The sequence below is a fragment of the Ailuropoda melanoleuca genome, chromosome 3, assembly GCF_002007445.2.
Source record: "Ailuropoda melanoleuca isolate Jingjing chromosome 3, ASM200744v2, whole genome shotgun sequence".
In the NCBI taxonomy this organism is placed as follows: domain Eukaryota; kingdom Metazoa; phylum Chordata; class Mammalia; order Carnivora; family Ursidae; genus Ailuropoda; species Ailuropoda melanoleuca.
The window spans coordinates 143,809,619-143,833,471 of record NC_048220.1 but is presented as its reverse complement, the minus strand read 5'-3'; the positions used below and the strand labels follow the sequence as shown (position 1 = coordinate 143,833,471).

General features: G+C 45.0%; 1 protein-coding gene across 1 annotated transcript in view; it reads left to right on the top strand.

The window, feature by feature from the left end:
- ADAMTS16 (ADAM metallopeptidase with thrombospondin type 1 motif 16) overlaps positions 1-23,853 on the top strand; it is a 166,790-nt gene that overhangs the window by 70,170 nt on the left and 72,767 nt on the right. The window contains exons 10-18 of the mRNA XM_034655676.1: positions 2,094-2,251; positions 9,281-9,342; positions 10,687-10,809; positions 14,798-14,946; positions 16,421-16,593; positions 18,361-18,491; positions 20,398-20,521; positions 20,925-21,169; positions 23,042-23,180. Of these exons, the coding sequence (XP_034511567.1) occupies positions 2,094-2,251; positions 9,281-9,342; positions 10,687-10,809; positions 14,798-14,946; positions 16,421-16,593; positions 18,361-18,491; positions 20,398-20,521; positions 20,925-21,169; positions 23,042-23,180 (1,304 nt within the window). The remainder of the gene's footprint in view (positions 1-2,093; positions 2,252-9,280; positions 9,343-10,686; positions 10,810-14,797; positions 14,947-16,420; positions 16,594-18,360; positions 18,492-20,397; positions 20,522-20,924; positions 21,170-23,041; positions 23,181-23,853) is intronic.

The window sequence follows — 23,853 nt, the reverse complement described above, 5'->3', positions numbered from 1 at the left end:
GTTACTGCATAAAAATAAAGCATCATTTACTTATTTTTAATTGCATGAATATGCTACAACTTACGGATCCATTGTGTTGGTGGTAGGCATTTGAGATTCCAATTTGAGGCTATTTCAGAAATGTCACTCTGCATATTCTTTTGATTTACATATTTATTTCTGATTATATGTAGGACTGGAAATCAGGGTCATGAATACGCAGTCTGCAGTGTCGAGGGCCCCCCGGATAGCTTCCCTGAGTGCTTGTGCGAAGTCAGATGCTCACAGTTACAAGCATTCACACGGCTCTGAATCCTTGCCAACACTTGGTCCTGTCGGTCTTTTCCATTTTAGCCGTTTCGCTGGGTGTGTAGTGACATACCAAAGTGGCCATTAAAGAGAACGAGTGTCTTTTTACGTGTTTAATGGTCGTTGGAATAATCTTGAGTGAAGTGCCTGTTCGATTCTCTCGTGAATTTTTAAAAATCAGTTTTTTTATTTTTTCTTGTCTCTTGATGGGGAGTACCTTATATATTCCAAATACTTTGTCCATTACTGAAAAATACATATTATGCAAGTATCTTCTGTCCCTCTGTGACTTGGTATCTACACTTTAAATGGTGTCTTTTGGTTAACAGAATTTTCCTTTTCATAACGGAGCCCAAATTAATCCATATTTTTCCTTCAGGGTTAATATTTTTTGTGGGCTGCTGGAGTAAAAAATCTCTGCTTACAGAGTCACAAATACATTCTTCCGCATGATCTCCTACAAGGTTTATTGTTCTGCTTATCACATGTAGGCCACCTGACGTTCGTCTGGGGCATGCCGCAGAGTCAAAACACGTTTTGGTGGGTTGTTAGTCCAGTGGCTTTTCCTTCTTATATCCACGCCATGGGGTTTTCTCACACCTGCCCCATTGGTGCTGCACGTGGCCGTGAGACCTGCTGTGGCCGAGGGGGAAAGAGCAGACATGCTCAAGCAGGAACCTAACTGGAAGGATGGGGTAAGATCCACACGGGGAGTGGCTGCCCTTTAAGGGTGAGGCTAACTGGAGCCGACCTGCACATTCCAGCAGGGGTATGTGTTCCTACACCGCCTTCCAGGCTCGCAGTCTGTGTACTGCATTTTTCTTGGCCGTGCAGGAACCTTGTCCTCATGCCCTGTGCTTATGCATTTACACAAGCTATAAAAATTCCTGAACCTGTGAACCTGTTTTAATTTTCAGTCTCTTGCTGGGACCAGTCAGTTTGGCTGACTTTTCTTGATTTCCTGCCCAGAGGATGGGGTCATATTGACACCCTGACATAGCCTCAGGGACATAATGGGGAACGCCAAACTAGTACATAGAAATCATTGGAGATCCATCAGAGAAAGGTTCTGTGGAATTCCAAAATTGCCACATCACTCCTGTCTTGGAGTGCTAATTATGCTTTTATTCATTTTTCGTTACTTAAAAATATACCTTTGTGGTATGATCGTAGGGACCGTGATAGGTCATTCGTCGAACGCTCACAGTGAACCAGCCACTGCTCTTAACACTTCCCCATCGTTTGATTTAATCTGTACATCTCAGTGCACTCTGAAAAGTCTTCTGACCTCCTCGTACGAAGGACTGATGTCTCATCCACAGTAGCCAGGGCCACCCTCGTGTTTCGTGGGTGACTATGAATCGAAGTTGTGCATGAGTGGACTCGAAGGCAGTGGAATTTGAGACTGGGCTGTGGAGACTGAGGCCAGAAAGGTCCCAGGCAAGGTGGGCAGGCACACAAAGAAAACTGTAGAGATCCATGGGCAGGTCTGAGGTGGGCGTTTCTCACACTGTGCATCTGCTTGTGCTGTTCCATCTCACTTTTCCTCATGATCAGCTCGAGGAATCTAATGAAAAAATTGCTGTCCTGGAAAAGGTGAAATGCATTATGAGCAGTTCCAGGAAAGGTGGCCCCTGCGTTTAAATAGCATGGAGATAAATGTCCTATCGGTCCGCAGGAGAAGAATGCCCCCTCTTCTCCGCACAGGGTGTGTTGTCAGATTGCAGGAGAGCAGCCCGCCTTGTGGACGGTGCATCTCTAAGTCTTGCGGAATCACTAGCAGCCCCATGTCCTGTGTTTTTCAGCACCGCCCAAGCGCTGTGCCTCGCCAATCAGCCGAAGCCCGTGAAGGAGTACAGGTACCCCGAGAAGTTGCCAGGAGAGTTATATGACGCCAACACCCAGTGCAAGTGGCAGTTTGGAGAGAAAGCCAAGCTCTGCATGCTGGATTTTAAAAAGGCAAGTGATTACTGGCAGATGCCCAGCACAATATGATTCATAAAACTGTTTTATTCAGTGTAACGGACATTGATGTATTCTGCATTTATTGGGTGCCTACCAAATGTCAAATCCTGTGAGTTAGAGCTGGTCTTAGATAACAGGAAACACATGTTCTCCTGGCAAAGAAGATGCTGGTGGATACTGGTGTGGGTATCGGTTTTCATCGGAGAACCGACTTGGCCTGTGAGGTCAGCTCTTGCTTTCTGATTTATCACGTGGGAGCTCAGCGGTAACCTCTGGTTGGTGTAAGTTGGCAAATGAATGTTCTGCATTTTTTTGAAATGCTGTTAAGAAAATAGTACCTCCCTGCTTTACCTTCCTCAAATATAAGCCGGATTTACTGTGGAGCAGCAGCCTGCCTAGAGCTTCTGATTATGAAATTTCCCAAATACAGAGTTTCTAGAGAAATTTCTTGTAAGTGTGATCTACGCCGCTGAGCCCCGGGACATGACTGGCGTGGCTTCCTAACATAACTTCCGCGTGTGACACAGAGACGTGCGCCTGTGCTGGACGGGCAGGTCGGGACCTGGGAGCTTGCTGTACTGAACCACAAGGAAAGCTACCCATAAATTAAATGAAAGTAACTATTTCTGAGATTTCTTTTATTCTAGTTTATAATGAACTCAAGAGGAAAATAGACAAAATATGATCCTCTAGAAACCTCCAACATTTCATAATGTAACGGGAATATTCCCAATTTAAATCTAACATGATCATCTCTTTTCTTGTAAATGTGGGGAGATTGCCCCCTAAGGTCAATTACAATCGTGTTCCAGACCTGGATCCTTATCTCCTGGGCTGGGTAATGTCAGCCTGGGAACAAGAGCAATAAATCCGTTGCCATCGGCATGTGTTCCTAATGTTGCCTTTTCCATGTGAAATTCCTGGGAAGTTTTTGAATGTTACTCTTCTGTCTGTTAAGGACAAGGAGCATAAAACTATTTTTGTTTTTTCAAAGACGGGATTTTTCTACAGTAAACACGTCGCTTCCACGTGACTTTGCTCTGTGACCAGGGACTGTATCATCCGTGGTACCCTGGCACCATTCGGGAAATACAGGAAGTAAGAGTTAAATGTGGGACACCTTTTATTACTGAGGAAGTATTTACATGCAGTGAAATGGGTTCATTTTAGATGTGCAATAGGAATTTTAACACCTGTGTTTACCCATGTTACCAGCATGCTGATCGAGACATGGCTTACCTCCATAAAGCCAAAGAGCTCCCTTCCGCCCTCTTCCGTTCAGCCCCTCCCCCACCCCGGTAAGCGACCGTTGTTCTGATCTCTATCACCAGAGATACAGGTTGCTTCTCCTAGAACTTCGTAAATGCCAGGTAAAGTATTTGCAACAACAGGGACGGAGCTAGAGAGCGTTACGCTGAGGGAAGTAAGTCAGTCAGAGAAAGACAAATACCGTACGATTTCACTCATATGTGGAATTTAAGAAACACAACACATAAAGGGGATAAAAAGACAAAGCAAGAAACAGACTCAACTCTAGAGAACAAACAGGGTCACCAGAGGGGACGTGGGTGGGGGAATCGGGGAAATGGGATGAGGATTAAGGGCACGCGTACCGTGATGAGCACTGAGTCACTATGTAGACTTGTCGAGCACTGTATCGTACGTCTGAAACTAATAGAGCACCGTGTGTTAAGTATACTGCAATTGAAACTTAATAAAAAACCAAATATGATGTTAGGTGTTGGTTTTACATAGTCGCCCTTTATCAAACTGAGGAAGTTCCCTTCTGGTCCTAGATTGTTGAGAGATTCTATCACAAAAGTGTGTTGACTTTTGTGAAATGCTTTTTCAGCTTTGAGGGATGCAGTTAGATTGTTTTTCTTCTTTATGATTTGAACACAGGGAATTGTATTGATAGGTTTTAAATTTAGTTTCCCATCGTCACACTTCTTTTTTATTTCTCTATTTCCTGTTGCATTAAACTTCTTTCTAACAATTCTGTTTTTTGCCTCAATTGACACTCTCACTATACTTCCTTATACTGAGTGTTAGTGGTTCTTCTGCCGATTATAGCTGCGTCTCCAATTTACAATCAATATAGAATTAACACTGTGCCACTCTATGTAAAACGCAAGATCCTTACAACAAGTAAGCCCACGTGACCCTCGCACTGTACTGTCCTCACCATGTGCGTGTTACAGGCAACATGACACAATGTTAAATTTTTTTGTTTTAACATAAGGAGTTGCTTCTAAATAAAATAGCATCACCTTTCATATTCACCCATGGATGTACCAGGTAGTACTTATGCTTTTTACAGATCAACTCCAAACTGTATCACTGGCTTTGGCCTGAAGGTCTTTCCTTAGCGCTCCCTGTAGCCTGCACCCGCTAGACACAGAGAAGGTCAGGTTTTTTTAATCTGAAAATGTCATTAAATTCACCCTCTGTTTTGAAGAATCGTTTATCTGAGTACAGAATTTTAAATAGTTTTTTCTTTATTTTTTTCCCTATGCACATTTTAAAGATATAGTTCCATGTTCCCCTGGACTCAGTTGTTTCTGATAAAAACCTGGTCATCATCTGTAGCTCTTGGCATTCCTAATCATTTGTTTAGACAATTCAGCAAACTCTACATTTAGGTTATTTTAAGTTTTGGTTCCAGAAATACCATCTGATTCTTTATGGTCTCTATTCTCTACTGAAATTTCTCATTTTTTTTCACTCATTCTGTCCACTTTTTCCTTTATAGCCTTGAGTATATTTGTAACATATGGTAACACAATATCTTTTTATGTTATATAAATTTGAACTGTATTATTATAATTGGTGATTCCTTCACCCTTTGAGGCTTGTTTGATTCTTCCTTAGGGCTCCTCTCTTTCAGTTTTTCCTTAGCCGGAGGACAAAGCCTGTGCTCTGGGCTGGGGGCACGGACCCCGGGCTCTCCACTGAGGTCTCTCCGTCACTCCGGTGGTCCCGAACCCCAGTGTCTCCCAGCGTGGTGTGGCCTCTGTCGTCTGGCCGGTCAGCACACAGCCCAGAGCTGCTGCCCTGCGCTAGGCCACATGGGGTGTTGTCTAGTGTATCAGCCCTTTCCACCATAGATAAGAAAGGACCTACAGGAAATCCTCAGGCAGCCATCTGGGGCCCCCTCCTTCATGTGGCTTTTTCCTTTCTGGTCCTACAGAGTCCCACAGGTTCTAGCTACTTCTGCAGGCCCCAGCTCTGTTCTCTGCATCCTCCACGCAGGGAGACTGTCGGTGTCTGCTGGGGATGCACCTCGCTGCTCCGTGTCGGTAGAGTGCTCCCAGGCAGATTGATGGAGCGAAGGTGACACTCACTTTACGAATTTCCCTTCCCTCCAGGGACACGTACTGTGCTGCCTGTTGCAAAGTCTAAAACAACTGGCCCATATATTTTGTCCAGTTTCATATAGTTTTTGTGTGCAGAAAAGTAAGCCTTCTGCCAGTTACTTCATCATGGACAATAGAGGAAATATCTTTTCAGTTGAAAAAAAAAATACATCCTTTAAAACCAATCATGTCAGCTCATTCCCTATGATGTAAAATTGTTCTTCAACATAAAGAAACTTGATGGATTTTCTAAGTTAAGTACATTTGTGTGGCCAGAATCTCTAGGGTCCTGAATCTCAAATTTAGGTATGGTAAGCAGTTAGATTACTTTCCATGCGAATTAAAGCATCTCGTAACATTTTCAGTTATAGAATTTAATTTTTTCAATGAACTCCTTCTGAAGTTTTATGAAAATGGGTCTGTTTTGTTAGGTTGAAGTGTAGAGATCCAGAACTTTACTGATGGGAGAATTTAAATTAGTAAGTAATGAACAGGACACCTGGGTGGCTCAGTCAGTTGAGCGTCTGCATTCGGCTCAGGTCATGATCTCAGCGTCCTGGGATCAAGCCTCCCATCAGGCTCCCTGCTCAGCGGGGAGTCGTCTTCTCCTTCTGTCCCTCCCCCCAGCTCATTACCTCTCTCTCAAATAAATAAAATCTTTGAAAAACAAATAAATAAATAACAGGCAAGTTACCTAATGCCTAAACCAGTAATCAGCACCTAAGTGCTCCTCAGTGAACACGCGTGGAGCAGGTTATAAATGGGGGAATGCTATTTTAGAAAGGGACTCATTTCAAGTCCCCATGCAGTTTAGTTTGAAAAGTGAATACATAGTGTAAATGCATAGACATTTGTTTCTTGGGCGAATAGATGTGTATTTGGTGTATGGGTGTTTACATACTTGTGTATAAATCACACACCAAATGGCCATGGTCTCTTCTGTCCTCTAATGCCTTCTCCTTCTGTCCCTCCCCCCAGCTCATTACCTCTCTCTCAAATAAATAAAATCTTTGAAAAACAAATAAATGAATAACAGGCAAGTTACCTAATGCCTAAACCAGTAATCAGCACCTAAGTGCTCCTCAGTGAACACGCATGGAGCAGGTTATAAATGGGGGAATGCTATTTTAGAAAGGGACTCATTTCAAGTCCCCATGCAGTTTAGTTTGAAAAGTGAATACATAGTGTAAATGCATAGACATTTGTTTCTTGGACGAATAGATGTGTATTTGGTGTATGGGTGTTTACATACTTGTTTATAAATCACACACCAAATGGCCACGGTCTCTTCTGTCCTCTAATGCTTTGTAGAGTGATCACTGGAACCAGTGATAAAGCACCCCCCTACTTGGAAAACAAATAATTGTGATAAATTATAGATCCCATTATATCATCGTTTGTGATGGCATTTTCAGTTGGTATTTTGGAGAGTCTAATATGGACAGTTTGAGAAAATGGATCTGAGGACAGTGCGCTCACGGTAGGGAAATCCCCCAATAAATTCCCAACACAGTCATCGGAAAATGTTGGTTTTATTTGGGGTGTTAGGTTGTGATGCTTAACTCAACCAAGTCAGTATGACTGAAATTGGTCTTCGTGACCACAGCTCTTAAATTATAGGATAGACTCGCAAGTGAGCGCCTTCATTACAGTCAGATTCCTTAGCTGCAAAGAGGAAAGCAAGCATGGGCTGTCCATGTGGACATCAGCGTTTTTCTTCCAAAGTATTAGTTATTACAAACACTGCATCTTCATCTAGTGCCTGTTCTGCAATATTATGGCGCTTGGCGGCCTGACCCCGCAGTCTGAGATGCGGACTGCCAGAATTACTTTGAAATTTGATCACCTTAGTGTCTTGGGTACTGTTGTGAAATTGGGAGCTTCTCCCCCACGCCCAGCATGTCTTACATTCCAGCTCCTTGGCCCTAGATGTAGGATTTAATAAGGTCTTTGTTCCAAGAGGACCCTAAAATTTAATTAAGAATGTAATGACATGCCACAATAATGCTTAATTTAATACAATCATTGCACATTATTGTCTAGAAGTTAGAAGTTCAAAATATGAGAAGAGAGGGTAAAACTGGTTTTTGGTTGTTTAGTCATTTCATGGTCATTTTGATATCTAATTCTTTGAGGAACTAGATTTTTTATTTGTCTTCCAGGGTAGAGTGTCACATTTTTATGAAATGCCAGTTATATCTGTAGGGTACCAAGGTCTCAAATACTTTTCGATATGTTGAATAACAGTAGCATGGACTGTATGATATTTCAAGGCTCTTCTAACTGTTGTGATTTGTTTCTGCCTGGAGAACTGAATTGGGGTTTGAGCAACTTCCAGAGTGGGCTGAAACATACGCGGGGCATAAGCCAGGCACAGACTGGGTTGGTGGGTCACGTGCTTTCCAGACAAGCTATCACCCACATTCTGTACTTGAGAGCTTAGTCCTTAGTAAAGTTAAAAATCATCATCTTTAATAGTACCTCCCATTGATACTTCTTTATTCTGCAGAATGTTCCAGAAAACTACAATGTAAGAATATTATGAAAGTACTTTAGGGGCATCCAGGCTCTGAGCTCAGTGGGGAGTCTGCTTGGGATTCCCTGCCCTCTCCCTCTTCCCCTCCTTCTTATGCACTCTCTCTCTCCCTCTCTCTCTCATTCTCTCTCTGAAATAAATAAATAATTCTTTAAAAAAGAAAAAAAAAGAAAATCTTTAAATAGCAGGGTCTAGATCTATATTTTCATACATAAGGTGGCCCGCCTATGTCATCTTCTTCCGCTAACATTTCACTTACCACTATTCATTTCCTTTTGCACAAAAAAATGTTCCCACTCATTCTGCTCAAGGTTTCCATGGGAACAAACTAACAGATGTTCAACTCACTCAGAAAACATGTCTTGAAAGCCAACTAGGTACTGAACACTGTGTGAGATATCTATGACAAATACATAAAAATAATTTCACATTTTAAAACACCATTTATTTTGTATCATCTGCCCCCATGAATTGGTAACACCGGCTCCCTAAGGCCATAGCCACGAAGCCCGGCAGAGAGCTGCATTTGGGCTGGAATCACTGCACGCCCTGGGAGTGGGGAAGGAAGTGTGTGCTGGCTTAGTGCCTCTCAGGTACCAAGCCTGAGTTGGGCACATTACCTACAACCACTTCATCTAGGTCCCAGGACAAGTCAAGGAGCAGGTGTTGCCATCCTCAAGCATACGAGGAAGACACCGGGCTCTGCCCTCTCAGATCTGCCCTTCCAATCCACACCAGATATGCCTACCTTTTCAGAAGCCTGGTCCTTCTACTGGACCACTGTGTCCATCTCCTGCCTGGTATGACCACAGGAGCGGCCACCTCTTTCGCACCTACCTGTTCATCCATCCGTGCCTTCCTTTGTGTGTGTGTGCACACCCAGCCTCCTGAATCAGTAGGTCTCTACAGGCCAGCTAGCCAGCTGCTCTCAGTGGGCCCCCACTCAAGGGCAGGCAGGCCTTCCCTGCACTGCTGTGCCAACTCTGGTTCTGATCCACCATATTTCCACCCAGACATTGAGCCTGGGTCCATGAGCNTCCCAGGACAAGTCAAGGAGCAGGTGTTGCCATCCTCAAGCATACGAGGAAGACACCGGGCTCTGCCCTCTCAGATCTGCCCTTCCAATCCACACCAGGTATGCCTACCTTTTCAGAAGCCTGGTCCTTCTACTGGACCACTGTGTCCATCTCCTGCCTGGTATGACCACAGGAGCGGCCACCTCTTTCGCACATACCTGTTCATCCATTCGTGCCTTCCTTTGTGTGTGTGTGCACACCCAGCCTCCTGAATCAGTAGGTCTCTACAGGCCAGCTAGCCAGCTGCTCTCAGTGGGCCCCCACTCAAGGGCAGGCAGGCCTTCCCTGCACTGCTGTGCCAACTCTGGTTCTGATCCACCATATTTCCACCCAGACATTGAGCCTGGGTCCATGAGCTCCGATTTCAAGGAAGCTTTATTTATATCCTGGTATTCTATCAAGTTGTCACCCTGCAAGCAAACGGAGCTTTCCAGTTGTCTCTTCGGAGAGTTACAGACACTCAGGCCCCTGCTTCTATGGATTCCTTGAGGTCTTCTTATGACTCTGATCCCTAACCGCTGTTCTGGCTGAGAACAGAGGCCCCAACTCAGCATGCCAATTAATGTCATGAGAGGCAAGGAGAGCGCTAACCAGCAGTGTGACACATTTGCCCCAGTAACACTTAGTGATCTTGGAGGGCTCACAGGGAAATGAAATTTAATGTTACAGCGATTGTAACCATAGGAGGTTATTTTGATATTTCAAAATAAATGCAATTGATACCCAAATTAAAACATTGAAAGTTTACTTCTTACCACTACAAGTTTCCAAAAGCTGATTTACTAATGAGAAAGATACAGGCTGAAAATTATGTATGCCCTCAGTTTCTAAATATGTAATCATGAAGCTTAGGGAGGAGATTTGAGAAGAGTTTGATGAAAGTAAAATTAATATTGATTATTAGTAACAAAACCCTTCAAAAGATCACTCACACGATCCAGGGCGGCTCCATGTGAGCACATCTTTCAACACCATGAAATAGGGAGTGGAAGCATAAAGGCCGTGAAATGCCATCTTTGAAGCAAAACTATGTTGACATGTGGCCGTGTTGCATTTTCTTTATGACACAGATCACGCAGTAGGTGCAGCCAGCAAATGTCTGGGGAAGTAACGCAGTGCGTCACTGAAATTCAAAAATAAATTACCTTAACGTCCAAGAGTATTATTTTGATTCCTTTGACTCAATCTGTGGTTGCACTGTTCTTTTTAAAATACAAAAACATTGATAAAGATAGAGATATATTGGACCCAAATGCCCAAATGATCCCTGTACCCATTTCTGTGCCACTAGGTGTGTGACCTTTTTAGTGACACTAATGCACAGGAAAGAGATAAATGTCTAAATAGCATTGATCTGTTATGTGTAGATTCCAAAGCAAATATATCACAGTCTGAGGCTATTTAAAAGTGAGCACGGACAGTGAGGGTTAAACATGTTAACAAACAGTGCAAATTGTGCTTTCAGGTTAATTATTGCAACACTGACTGGGGACGTGGAGAGAGCTGCGTGTGCTTATGTGAGAAGAGCACCCAGCTGCACCTTGTCCTGCGTGCGCCTCTGTGCTTTATTTGCAGTCCCCCAGAGAGGGTGAGATGGATTATTAAATCCTTCCAGAGATATAAGCAACAATAGTTACGTAACTCATAACCCCCCAGAAATTGAATAAAAATGCTTTTAGATTCTCAGAAGAGGAAAGGGACATGTGGATGCACTGTGGTGTGGAAATGCCTGTTGTCACAGGACCCTGGGGAGTTGCCTGAGTATTAAGCTGCCACTGGTCATCACTTTCTGCAGATAATTGGCTAAAACTTACTCTTCAGGTGATAGTTTGCAACATTACGCCCATTTCCTGAAAGATTAGCTGCCTTCCCACTGTTGCCCCTGAGTTTCAGCATACACTGGCACAGGTGCTTTTCCAGCCGCCTGCTTCCTATAGGACTGATTTCAGAGCTGTGGGCCTTCCTCGGAATAACCTGTATATTCTTCTTATGTTTTATTTACCCCGAAAGCACAGTTAAATTGATCATTGCTATGATTGGGTATTGGTATTGGTCATTGGTATTATTAAATTACTTTCCCTTGTACTTCCAAATATGGGCCTTTCCTTCATATAAAAAAGAATTTGTGCACATCAAGCCAGAATACATGCTTAAAATTACCCAGGAGTGATGTGCTTTGCCCAGGGGCTGCACGGTGGCCACAGTGGGATAGCATTGGGGGCTCCTGTGAAGGCTCCCTTTGCTGTTAGTTGTATGTCTTCCTGTATTATAGATTCTCCTGTGTCCCTAAGGTTTATCAGTTCAGATGTGTGGATTACCAGAAGTCAGAATCTCAATACTTATGGGAAATCCCAGAGCAGCTGGTCTGTTCTGGATGACTGGCAATAACCATACTATTTCTGTGCACTTTTCTCCCAGGCGGGAGCCTATTTCCCTCCATCCTGTGCTGTCTTTGAGGCTTGTGCATGTGGTAAATGGACTAAATTGCATCTTGGAGTGTCAGACTCCATCCTTAGTACATCACATACATTCAGTCCTCACAACCACCCTGTCATGGTGATCCCATTGCAGCCCCCCTCTTATGCACTCAGGAACCTTACAGGGAAAGGACACTAGCGTCCTTTGTCCTCATATCATGGGAAATCCTGTTCAAGGGGTTCAGACTACAGCCTAATGCATATGAAAGCAGATTCTAGCTCTCTAACAATCGTGGTTCCCTAATGTAGTATTAAACCACTCTCATGTTATACTTATGCTTGGTGCTAGGTACTTGGTCTGTGTCATTGCACTGCATTTTGGAACAATTCAGTCTGGTAGTTTGCACCATCCCTAAGGTTCTCAGGAGGATGTGCAGGCTCAGAGCACTTGAGTAACTTGCCCCAGGCCACACAGCAGCAGAATGAATACAGAGGCTCTTTTCCTCTCCTCTCCCCGAGTCTGCTCTTGTATTTTATCAGGGTGCTTCCCACGTGTGCTGGGTTTAGGTGTGACATGCAGACTCTGGGGACAGTATCACAGCAGAAACAAGCGCTCCTTGTGCCATCTTGCTTGCTAAGGTAAAGTCTTCTGCCAAAAGCCACAGTGTCCATTAAAAAAAACAAAAAACAAAAAAAGGTGAGAAACATGGGACGGTCCTAGGAAACTTAACTGGTGTTTTCGGTTGAAATGTCCTATGTCTGTCTAACACAGGCTCTTCCCCTGACCTGCTCACAATGGGCTCCACAGGTCTGTGACATGCATGGAATTATAGTCCAGGTCGTGCGTGGGTGTGAGTGTGCGTGTTCGTGCGTCTGTGTCCCCCCGCACCCATGCATCCCCCAACATCCACGGGAGAAGGTATAGTGCTTTCTCCTGAGATTTTCAGAAAGGTTTTTTTGTTTTTTTTTTTTAAGATTTTATTTATTTAGTTGACAGAGATAGAGACAGCCAGCGAGAGAGGGAACACAAGCAGGGTGAGTGGGAGAGGAAGAAGCAGGCTCATCACGGAGGAACCTGATGTGGGGCTCAATCCCATAATGCCGGGATCATGCCCTGAGCCGAAGGCAGACGCTTAACCACTGTGCCACCCAGGCGCCCCCAGAAAGGTTTTTAAAATAACCCTTAAAAGGATAGTCCTGTAAGGTTACTCTGACAGAAACAGCACAAGTTGCATGGGCAAGGCTGCTCATGGCAGCAGCAATTGTGACAGCCGAAGACTGGGGATCGTGGAGATGTCCACGAAGAGAGCAAAACCCTAAATGCAGAATGAGAGACCTGTCTACACCCAAGAGATGATCTCCAGACGTACTGTTAGGTGGAGAAGCAGAATGGAAGAACGTGTGCAGTGGGCTGTCACTTACAAAGACAAGGAATACTAATCTGTATAACAATTTTCCTACATTAAAAAATAAAAACAATAAACTGTAAATTTTGAAAAAAAGTAAATATTTTGTGTAATTTTAAAACAAAATTAAACCAAATTTTCTTAAAGTAATCCTTAAATACCAAAAGCAAAATCAATTTAACCAAGTCATTGGCTTAATCATAACCATAGAGTAAGAATTAATTCAAGTGACTTTAAAACCTAAAAACATTTTCTGAGTTTTCAACATGTGGGTTCCTGCTTTCCCATTTTCTGTCTTTGTATTAGAAAGCTCTGATCAGATGATTCTTTTCAACTGGGACAATACAATCACAACAGATACCGTCCTTGTCCCTCCTTGCCCCTCCGTGTCCCTCTGTGTCCCTCCTTGCCCCAGGGCCCTGCTCAAAGTCCACAGGAGCTGGCTCCCGCTTTGCCCAAACCCAGCTCTCACCTTGGACTCACGAGGCCATCAGGGAGCAGATGTCTTGCTGTCAGCTTCACACCCCTCATTTTGCTGATGGTGTCAGGGGTACTCCAGGACTTTTTTCTATCCCCTGGGGTTGTGGACAGGAGGTAACGAAAGAGAGACTTATTCACGTATTTATGTATTTATCAATTTATTTCTCAGAAAGAATCAAAGAATTGAATGGATGAGGTTTTATTCCTCAGAATTACTTCTGTTCAATTTTTCTTCCTCAAATGATATTAAACCACTTATAACTGCCATTTCTGTGTGACAATGGTCAGATATCAGCTACTTGATATGTTTTCACCAAACACAACAATTAGTAATGGAAGTATTATTATTTTCCTCTTGTAAAGCCCCATTTTTTTCACCCAGAACAAATCTGGTAGCCCTCATCTGGGAGACAAACAGAAGGAGACCTCACCACACCCCCACCCCCAGCCCTCAGGCTGGGTGCTGCTGCTCCATGCAGGCCAGCAACAAGAGACAAGCAAGTTCCTTTTCTCCTCTCAACAGATGGCCTAACGACCCTTGAAGTCTATACCAAACCATGGGTAGAAAACCAGCACCGCTAAACACGATGTTAGATGTTGTATGGCCTTTACGTGTGATGGCTTTTAGCATGAACTAACATTGACGAGCGCTTCTCTTGAGAGAGGAGAGCTGATAGCATCTCCAGGCTCGTAGGGACGGATGGGGCTCCTGTGTGGGTTGTTTCAGCTCCTAGGGAAGCGGTCTGACCTCTAACATGCCTCCGCTGACAACCCCCAGGCTCCAGGCTCCGAGCCCAGGTGCTTGGGTGTGAAGGTGCAGAGTACCGGCCAGAAGTGACAAGGTGTGGAGTCACATGGAACCTCCAGCTGGACTTTTCCACCCAAGACTCTGTCTGTTCCTAAAGAGCTATGAAAAGCACGTTGTTCCAGGAGAGGTTGGAGTTCACTCACTGGAGAGCCCAACTGTTGGGCTGAACGTCCGTGCGGCACTACTTAATTAAATGTGCGGAACTCCAGCAGCTCAGACGTTAGAAAATGACTCTTCTCTGGATCTTCCCTCTGTGGGGATTTATAAAACCATGTTAGGTTTGGAAAGAAAGAAGAAACTACATTGACTGTATTTGTGTTAGGTGCTACCCGAAGGTGGGCGTTGATGTCTACCTGTCCTACAGAACTCCCCGGGGCTGAGCGTTATGGCAACCATGGACCCACCCGTCCATCTGTGACCCATGTCAACCTTTCTTTTTCCTTTTTTCTTTTCCTTGACTTTTAGTGGTGCCGTGGAGGACAGTGTGTGAAATATGGTGACGAAGGCCCCAAGCCCACCCATGGCCATTGGTCAGACTGGTCTTCCTGGTCCCCTTGCTCCAGGACCTGCGGAGGAGGGGTGTCTCACAGAGACCGCCTGTGCACAAATCCCAAGTAAGCACATTTGCACTTCCTCCTCACGAGCGGTTTCTATGATGTGAACTTCCCGACAGCTGTGTACGGTGATACTGATCTGTCCGTCACATAGTTTATAGGGATCAGTGAGAAGGTCCAACCACGCGGATGGAGCCAGAGGGTGTTGTGCTAAGCGAAATAAGTCAGTCAGAGAAAGACAGATATCATATGACTTCACTCATATGTGGAACTTAAGAAACAAACAACAAAGGGGGAAATTAGAGAAAGAGGGAGACAAAGCAAGAAACAACTCTTAACTCTAGAGACCACACTGATGGTCACCAGAGGGGAGGTGTGTGGGGGGACAAGGAAAACAGGTGATGGGGATGAAGGAGGGCACCTGTCATCATGACACCAGGTGATACATGGAAGTGTTGAATCACTCTATCATACATCTGAATATTACACCATATGTTCACTGTACTGGAATTTAAAAAAAAAGAATCGTTAAGCAGGAAGTCATTTTAGTCAAGTATTTCTCAAACAGTGGTATCTCTTCAGCATAAATTAAGATGCTTAAAACTACTTGACCATAGCACAGGGAAACAGACCCAGCACTGATATTCAAGAAATGGATTTTTACCACATTTATGTGAAATGCCAAAGGATCTGCCTAAAATAAGCAAATCAATCATGAGCATAGAGAACACAAATGAATAAAAATCAGTAAGAACTATTTTTTATGTGAAAAAAGCCAAATGTTTGGTTTTTCAACCAATATATTTGCCTTTACAACCCATGGTTTAATCATGACCTTCTGTGAGAAGACACGACCTTCAGAAGTGGTCCTCAGAGTAGTGGGTTGGGGGGGGGTTCCCAATCCTCCTTTTGCACCTCAATTGATTTAAAACATGAGTCATATCACAGCTCTTTGGTCGTGTCTTTAATTGGTGACACCCAGTATGTCCCTTGGCTGTCTAGAGGATGCCCCCTCCATGGTGCGTCCACATGGATTCCAGGGGGGTCAACAGGGACTCTGCTGTCAGCACCAACCGGCAGAAGGTGACTGCTTCTGAGCTGACCTACTGGCCTGGCCTGGCCACAGGGACGCTGGTGGTAGAAGAAGCTGCCATCTGGAAAGTGACGTATTTGAATGTCAGTCTCAGCTCTGCCTTCTGTCCACTGTGAGGTCCTGGGACAGCCGCCCTTGCTTCGCGGTCCCTCCTCTATGGAGTGTGGAGAACCACGATGGCCCCTGCCTTCTGCCGGGGTTCTGGAAGCCGGCAGTGAACAGATGGCAGGCAGACCCACTTCCACATCGTAACTTGCCCTACTGATGTCAATAACAGAGCCCATATCATTCATGGTCAGAAAGGGCCAGGGTCCCCTAGAGATGCAGGCTTCTTCCTCGGTCACTGTGAGCAATTTAACAGAATCTGCTCAGCTCTCCAAGAAGCCTAGTTTCCAGGGAGGGGAGAGTCGCTATTAAATGCAAGGTTTCTAACCGTTCCAGACCATCGCACGGAGGCAAGTTTTGTGAGGGCTCGACTCGTACTCTGAGGCTTTGCAACAGTCAGCAATGTCCGCACAACAGCGTTGACTTCCGTGCGCTGCAGTGCGCTGAGTACAATGGCAAACGGTTCCGAGGATGGCGCTACACGTGGAAGCCCTACACCCAAGTGGAAGGTAAATCCTAAATCCCTCTCCTAGTACCAGCCTTGTGCTTTGTTATCTGTATACTCTTTTAAGAGTGACACGATCTTAAGTTTGCTGTTCGGATAGACCGTACCGCTGTGTGAGCTGACTGCCACAGGCTCTTCCGCCTGCCCTGTGGCCACCGGCTTCTGGTCTAAACTTGACCAGCTGTGTGGTCAGGAGTTAACAAGCAGCTAGAGACGGTGCGCACCATACAGTGAGACCCTCCAAGAAGTGACAAAGCATTCAAACTAGATGATTTATATTGATCATGGATCAGCGTTTTCCTTATTACAAGTCACAGCAGTCGATGGTGATGCTGCCTTACACTGTCACCCTCTGAACACTTACCCTGGACCGAGAATGAGAGCAAAAGTTTAGCATCTTTTGGAAAATCAGATCATTTTCAAGTGTACTGTTTTCAAAAGTCTTGATCTAAACCAAGAAGGTTATTTGCACCCTATGTCCAATTTTACTCTCCAGGTTGAGAGAAAGATGTATTATTCCTAAGATTAAAATAACTTGAAACTGGTAGCTCAATTGGCATAATTTAAGGAGAAATTCAAAGAACAGCCAGTCATTTTGCTCTCTGAAACTGGGAATACTGTCCAAGTGACACTTAAGAAATACGTGAATCTCCTCTGACATTACCCTTCTCCCACCCAATAGACACAATGTTTTCATGGTGAGAGCTTTATGAAGTCAGTATGGTCTCGAAGGAAAATTTTAAGCAGTTTCACACAAAGCATTTTTGGTTGAGTTTTGAACTCCTAAACTCAGTAAAATTTGAGCCAGTGAGAAATAATAAGTCGGTGGGAGAAAAAGGAGAAAGGTCTTTGAAATTGAGGTCAAAATATGTATGTTACTCCCGACTCTACGATCTCGGGAAATAAATACATTAATCGTGGAAGCACATACTCAACTTGATTCTTAAGGTTATTCAGTTGGTTTCATCTTGTTCAATAAAGAAAATATTTGTAGATGAGTCTTGAGCCCATGAAAATTCCTAAGGCAGAGTATAATTTCATTATCAACTCTTCCCTTCTTTACCAAGAACAACGAAGGGAAAAAAGTTTCTATGGAAGTCCATATTAATTAAGTAAATCATAAAATCTTCGAACTAGATTATCAAGAGAGGAGGTCAACTTGATCTGCCACGCTTAAGTGTACAATGATACCTTTAGTCTCCATGTATCAATGTGCTTCGACAGTCCTTACATTTGTAGAAAACATTATCCTCTGGAGAGTTCCTCTAAAAGTTATTCCTTTTATTGGTTCAAATATATATTTCATCAGAGGCATTAGCTATTAAGAAATTTGGTGATCATTTGAATTCTTTTATTACATTTTATTTGTGAGAGTGTTATATATTGCTACTAAATGGTAATGACCTTTTGCATGTCTACAAGAGACTAGTTAATCATACTAGTGAAGTACTGGAACAGTTATGTTGTATTCAAGTCAACAAATATTTATTGAATGCCTACTATGTGCCAACCACTGGGTAAAGAACAAGGATAGGAGAGGACAGAGAAGAGTAAAAATTACTACTGAAGCCTTATACAAATTAAAAATCAAAGGGAAAAAAATCCAAGCCTCATGAGACAACTATACAAAAATGTCTTTGCAATGAATATTGTGTGGAAGTTATTTTATGGGGAAAAAAAACTTTAAAAAGTCTATCTAAAATTTAGAGCGAAAATGATCAGAGCTTAAGTATCTTTCTTATTTGTGTTTGTGTGTGTATTTCTTTTTAAGATCAGCACTTATGCAAACTCTACTGTATCGCAGAAGGATTTGATTTCTTCTTTTCTTTGTCAAATAAAGTCAAAGATGGGACTCCATGCTCGGAGGATAGCCGTAATGTTTGTATAGATGGGATATGTGAGGTAATAATGATCGTTCATTCATTCAACACATGTGTCCAGACAGTCTGCTCTGTGCCAGGCGTCCTCTAAGGGGCTAAAGACACCAGACATTTAAATCCCGCCATTCCTCTCTGACTCACAGCCCGGTGGGTGGGGAGGGGAGCCACACGAACACACACTGAGACACATGGGGCTTGCTGCAGTCCAGGTGCATGCAGAGAATGGGGAGCAGGGGAGAGCTGATTCCTTCCTGGATGCGGATCTGGGGGACTTGCAGGGCTCCTTGGAGAAGGGAGCTTCTGAGCTAGATCTGGAAGGGTGAGTTGGCAGAGGGGTTTGGGGGAGCAGACTGGAAGCAGGGTCCTGCAAAAAAGCGTGGGTTGATAGGACCCGACTCAGGCATCAGAGTACCCGAGGGCAGGCAGCGCCGGGGTGCCGAGGGAGGTGAGGGAGCAGGAAGGGGTGCTCAGAGGGCTTGTATCCTCACATCAGGGAGAAGCAGAGTGGGGACCAGCCTGCAGTAGGGTGGGCAGCACAGATGGGGGCAGCTTTGAGCCCGGAGGCCACTTTGCATCATGCAGGGGTCTCTTCTGTGGAGGGACTTAGAAGACAAGCTGGGAAAGACTGGCGACTAAGTGGCCATAGAGCCCTGAGCTTGCCGCCCCCCACAGAGGTGAGATGGGGAAGGAATTCTGTTATATGCAGAAAGTGAAAGCCTTAGGAGATCAAATACACTGAATGTGAACGATGGGTTTTTCCTTGTAGTAACTCAGTATGCATACCCATGAGTCCAAGGACCTTGGTCTTCATTCTAGATTTCTCTAAATTGGATGACCAGGTAAAGTTGGGTCATCCGCCGAGACACGCAGGGTCATCCTTTTTACCAAGTGAAGATCAACTCTGTTCTATCGAGATCTCTTTCAGCTTTAAAATGTTGAGATCTCTGTCCATTTTGTCTAATTACTAGTTGACTTGTTAAATATTTCATTATTTTGGGGTATTCTTCATGATACACTGTCACAATCCCTTATGTGTAGTTCTGAAATCCCAAAAGCTATCAGATGGAAAGTTCATTATGTTGCATAATATAAGGTGCCCTGAGTTTGTTCGCTGGCCAGAACCTGCCCTGAACTGATATATTTGTCAGTTTTATTTAGTCCACTTAGAGTGAAGATGTTCACATTTTGCTGTAGAAACATCACGTATGTGTTTTATTAGGGGCGCTGCCCTAGGTCCTGCTGGGACTCTCATGTTATGTGCATAATATGTTAATTATCTTCCTAAAATCCAAAAACACTGAGCTCTGAAATGCATCTGGCCCTAAGGATTTCAAGCAAGGCGTTGCGGGCTGTATTTACTTCATTTCTGAATGGAGTTTTTACTTGTATACACTAAACTCTTTGTTAAGAAGTGTAACACTAGCAGGCACCACAGACATTATAAAGAGCCCCTTAAGTTCTAAGACAGTAAACAAACATGCCCGTTACATAAGGTACTGCTGGGAATAATTCCCCCGTGGCGTGTGTTACTTCTCTGCATTGCACATGGCGATTCAGAGGCGTGGCGGCATGGTCCAGCGAACCCTCCTGTGGACACATGGCTTGTCAATTCCATGAAGAAGAGCTTTGTGTCAGTCTGAAATGCACTGTTCTCTCCCACGAGACAATCTGAGAGATTTAACTGAGGGCTCCAGATACTGAGGTCGTGTGACCATACCAAAGAGGACAGGTTTCAGGGTTTCCTCCTTTGGACCCGAGAGTCGAGTTTCAGTCTCGCTGTGCACATATTTGGTATCCAATAAATATTTGTGAACTACCCTGTGTGGGTGAGATGTTCTGCTGTTGCGGGGGGGTTGCTCACTGGAGGGTTGTGACTTCGCTCTTGTCGTCTTCTCTTGCACGAATGACGTGTGACCCCGGTTCCCCAGAGAGTCGGATGTGACCACGTCCTTGGGTCCGATGCCATGGAAGACTCCTGCGGTGTGTGCAGGGGCAATAACTCAGACTGCACGACGCACCAGGGGCTCTACGCCAAGCACCACGGCGCCAACCGTGAGTACGCGGAGCTGCCTGCAGGTGTTGAGCGGAGAAGATGGCGAGTGGAACTTCCTGGCGGGAACCCCTTGAGGTGCAGTGGAAATAGCAGCCTTAAGGGTCCCGCAAAGATCTACACAATCTCCTTCCCTGCTATGTTTGTCAAGCCTTTCCTTTGGATGGGAAGTGGTTGCTAGGTTACTATTAGCGAGAATGGTAATAGCTTTGCTCCAATTAAAAAAAAAAACAAACAAGTCACTTAAAGACCCAATGGAACTGACTGCCACACCAGAGTTTCTCCTGGTTCCCAATGTGGATCCTCAGGTGTTGGTGGTGGGGAACCCCGGGTGCATAGGGCTTGCGCCTCGGCGCTATCGAATGAGATACCACATTCTCCCCGCTCCTGTGTCCTTTACTGTAGAGTATTATCAGATGGTCACCATTCCTGCTGGAGCCCGGAGTATTCGCATCCACGAGATGAACGTGTCTACCTCCTACATCTCTGTGCGCAACACCCTCAAAAAATACTACCTGAACGGACACTGGACGGTTGACTGGCCCGGCCGTTACAGGTTTTCAGGCACCACGTTCGAGTACAGACGGTCCTCCCACGAGCCGGAGAGCTTAACCTCGCCTGGGCCAACCAACGAAACACTGGTTGTGGAGGTAGACCCCAGCCTTCTCGTCTTCGGGCTGGGAGTGGGGGTCTTCGGGTGTTGGTGCCGATCCAGGGCTACTGGCACAGAATAATGTGTGCAGTTTGATGGCATCTCAGAAACAAGACTAATGGATGCACTGGATGGGGCTGTGGGCTCAGGCTCTTCCCGTTCTTGGGGCCTCATCACCTTTGTATTTGTGCATGTCGTGTGGCTCCTGCTGGGGGTCCTTATCGGTGGATTTTTACCAGTCTGCCCCATCCTGAAAGCTCTCTGGCAGTAAGAAGCTGGCATGCTCGGGGGACTCTGTTGGTGCCTCTGTTTGGGGTGAGGTCAGCTTTCCACTGAATCCTGTGGAATGGGAGTGTGATGAGCCCCCAGCAGCAGAGCCCCCACTGTGCCCTCACACGGGTCCTGGCATGCAAGGAGGGGGCCGTACAACCACCTTTTGACCCATTGCCCTTCTGTTCTCTACCCGTGACCGCAGAGGCTCACAAGCTGCAATTAGGCTCTTCCTATAACATGATCTGTCCCCATGGGACTGGGCAGATGGAGGTGGCTGGCACTGGATATGCTAACTCCTTACCTTTCTGTGTTTCTGTGCACAGTTAAAGCACGTGGTTCAAAAGTTACCTTATCAGCCCACAACCGGGTATGCAGAAGTGAGCTCCCCAGATGCCCCCCACCTGCTCTGGGGGCCAGGCATCCCCCTCCTGTCCTCTTGTATCTTCCTGGGAGATGCTTCTCCAGGTGGTCTGGGGGCAGCCGCCCCATATGCACACATCCCACCTCTGTCTCCCCTCCTGACCCTGAGCTGTTCTCCTTGCCCTGAATTCCTGCCCTAATTATTTCTCCCACCCTCTCAGGCTTCAGCTCGAATAATCACACACAAGGTGAGATAGGTCAAGTGTGAAGATGAACATGGCTCATTAGGAACTGTTCTGGAGGGAAGCAGAGTTGCAAAGACTCAGGATGTCAGGACAGCATCTCAGTGGCCTTGCTGTGCAGCCACCTGTCCGGGGCTCGCCCCTGTCCTACAACACCTTCAGCAACTAAGCTGTGTTGTCAGAGAGGGGAACGAGGTGCCACATTGTCAGGGAAGCGCCAGTGTCTTTACCCATTGGCGCATCACAGAAGGACCAATACCGGCTCTAAGCCTCAAAGACGGAATTTCTATCAATGGATTAATGGTGAGGTTTCCAAAATAAAAAACCTTCTCACTGAGATCAGTGGATCTGATACGTTCATGAGTGAAAAGGGAACTGGTCCATACGATTGGGTTTCAAGCTAGGAGATAGAGTCCAAACACAAGGTGCTGAGCCACGGCTCACGGACAGGCTCAACCTAAAAGATCTCTACTGATAAGACAGTTTTCTCCTGGAACTACAGGGTGCATGCCAGTTGGCGAAAGACCTCTGTGTCCAGTCACACTAGCAGGTCCTCTGACTTGGATTTGGTGGTGGCATGGGTGATACCACTCAAGGTCCTGGGTTGCTTGGAGCTCACTGGGAAGCCGGACAGTGCTTTACAGGCATTGCTTTCTGATTCACTCCGATGGACAGGATTTGCAGGGGATCCCAAGGAAACATTGGGGGAAGTAACCAAATACTTTAGTTGGGTTGCAAAGGTATTCGAAGGCTTGCATGGAGGAGTATACTAAATGTAAGGCAAAAGACTGAAATGTCTACATTTTTCTAAATGTGCTTGGTTCTTGCTGACAGTTCATTTCTGTTTAGAAAGTTCATATAAATTTTGGAGGATGGACAATGTTTCTCACTGCAACCAACTTATTGTTGATATTATTAAGTGTTATTTAAAAATTAGCTTATGTTTATCAGTTCCATTTTAACTTGCTCTGTTTTCCCCCTTTTTTATTTTATAGCTTCTGTTTCAGGGAAGGAACCCGGGTGTTGCCTGGGAGTACTCAGTGCCTCGGCTGCGGGGGGCGAAGAAGCCTGGTGGCCAGCCTCGCTACACGTGGGCCATCGTCCGCTCCGAGTGCTCCGTGTCCTGTGGAGGGGGTAGGTCACTTCTCATGCCTCCCCTGGTGGTGGGCCCTGAGGGGCCAGGGTGCATTTGGGGCCACGGGCACGCTGCGCTCACGGGTCCTCACCGCATATGGGCAGGTAGCTCAGGGCTTCTGCCTGAGGCGAGTAGCCAGTCCCCAGAGGGAGAGCAGAGAGCAGTGGCTCTGAATGTCCCTCAAAGGCCTCACCTGCCTTCTCCGATCCCTTATGTCAGCGCGTGGCTCTGAGGAAGCCATGCGCTGAATTGGTTTCTACTTTCTAAGTGAAGATTTGATAAAGAATGGTTTCATTATTTGAGATTATTGAAATGAAATTGACTCAAATTATTGTATGTATTGTGTTGGTGATACGAAATAGAGGCTCACATTGAAAATACTGATACAGATGGAGGTTTTTGTCAGTTGGTCTTACTCAAAAAATTTACTATGAAGTTGTATATTGAAATTCACTCAGAAACTCTGGGAATGTTATGCAAATTGCAGTGGAAATGACTAGAAACAGCATGTCAGAAAGAAGAATTTCACATGAGAGTCAATGACTTGGTCATCTTAATACCATAAAAATTTGACCATAAGAATGTCTAAATTATTTTTTATGATATGTTAGTCACCATACAGTGCATCATTAGTTTTTGGTGTAGTGTTCCATGATTCATTGTTTGCGTATA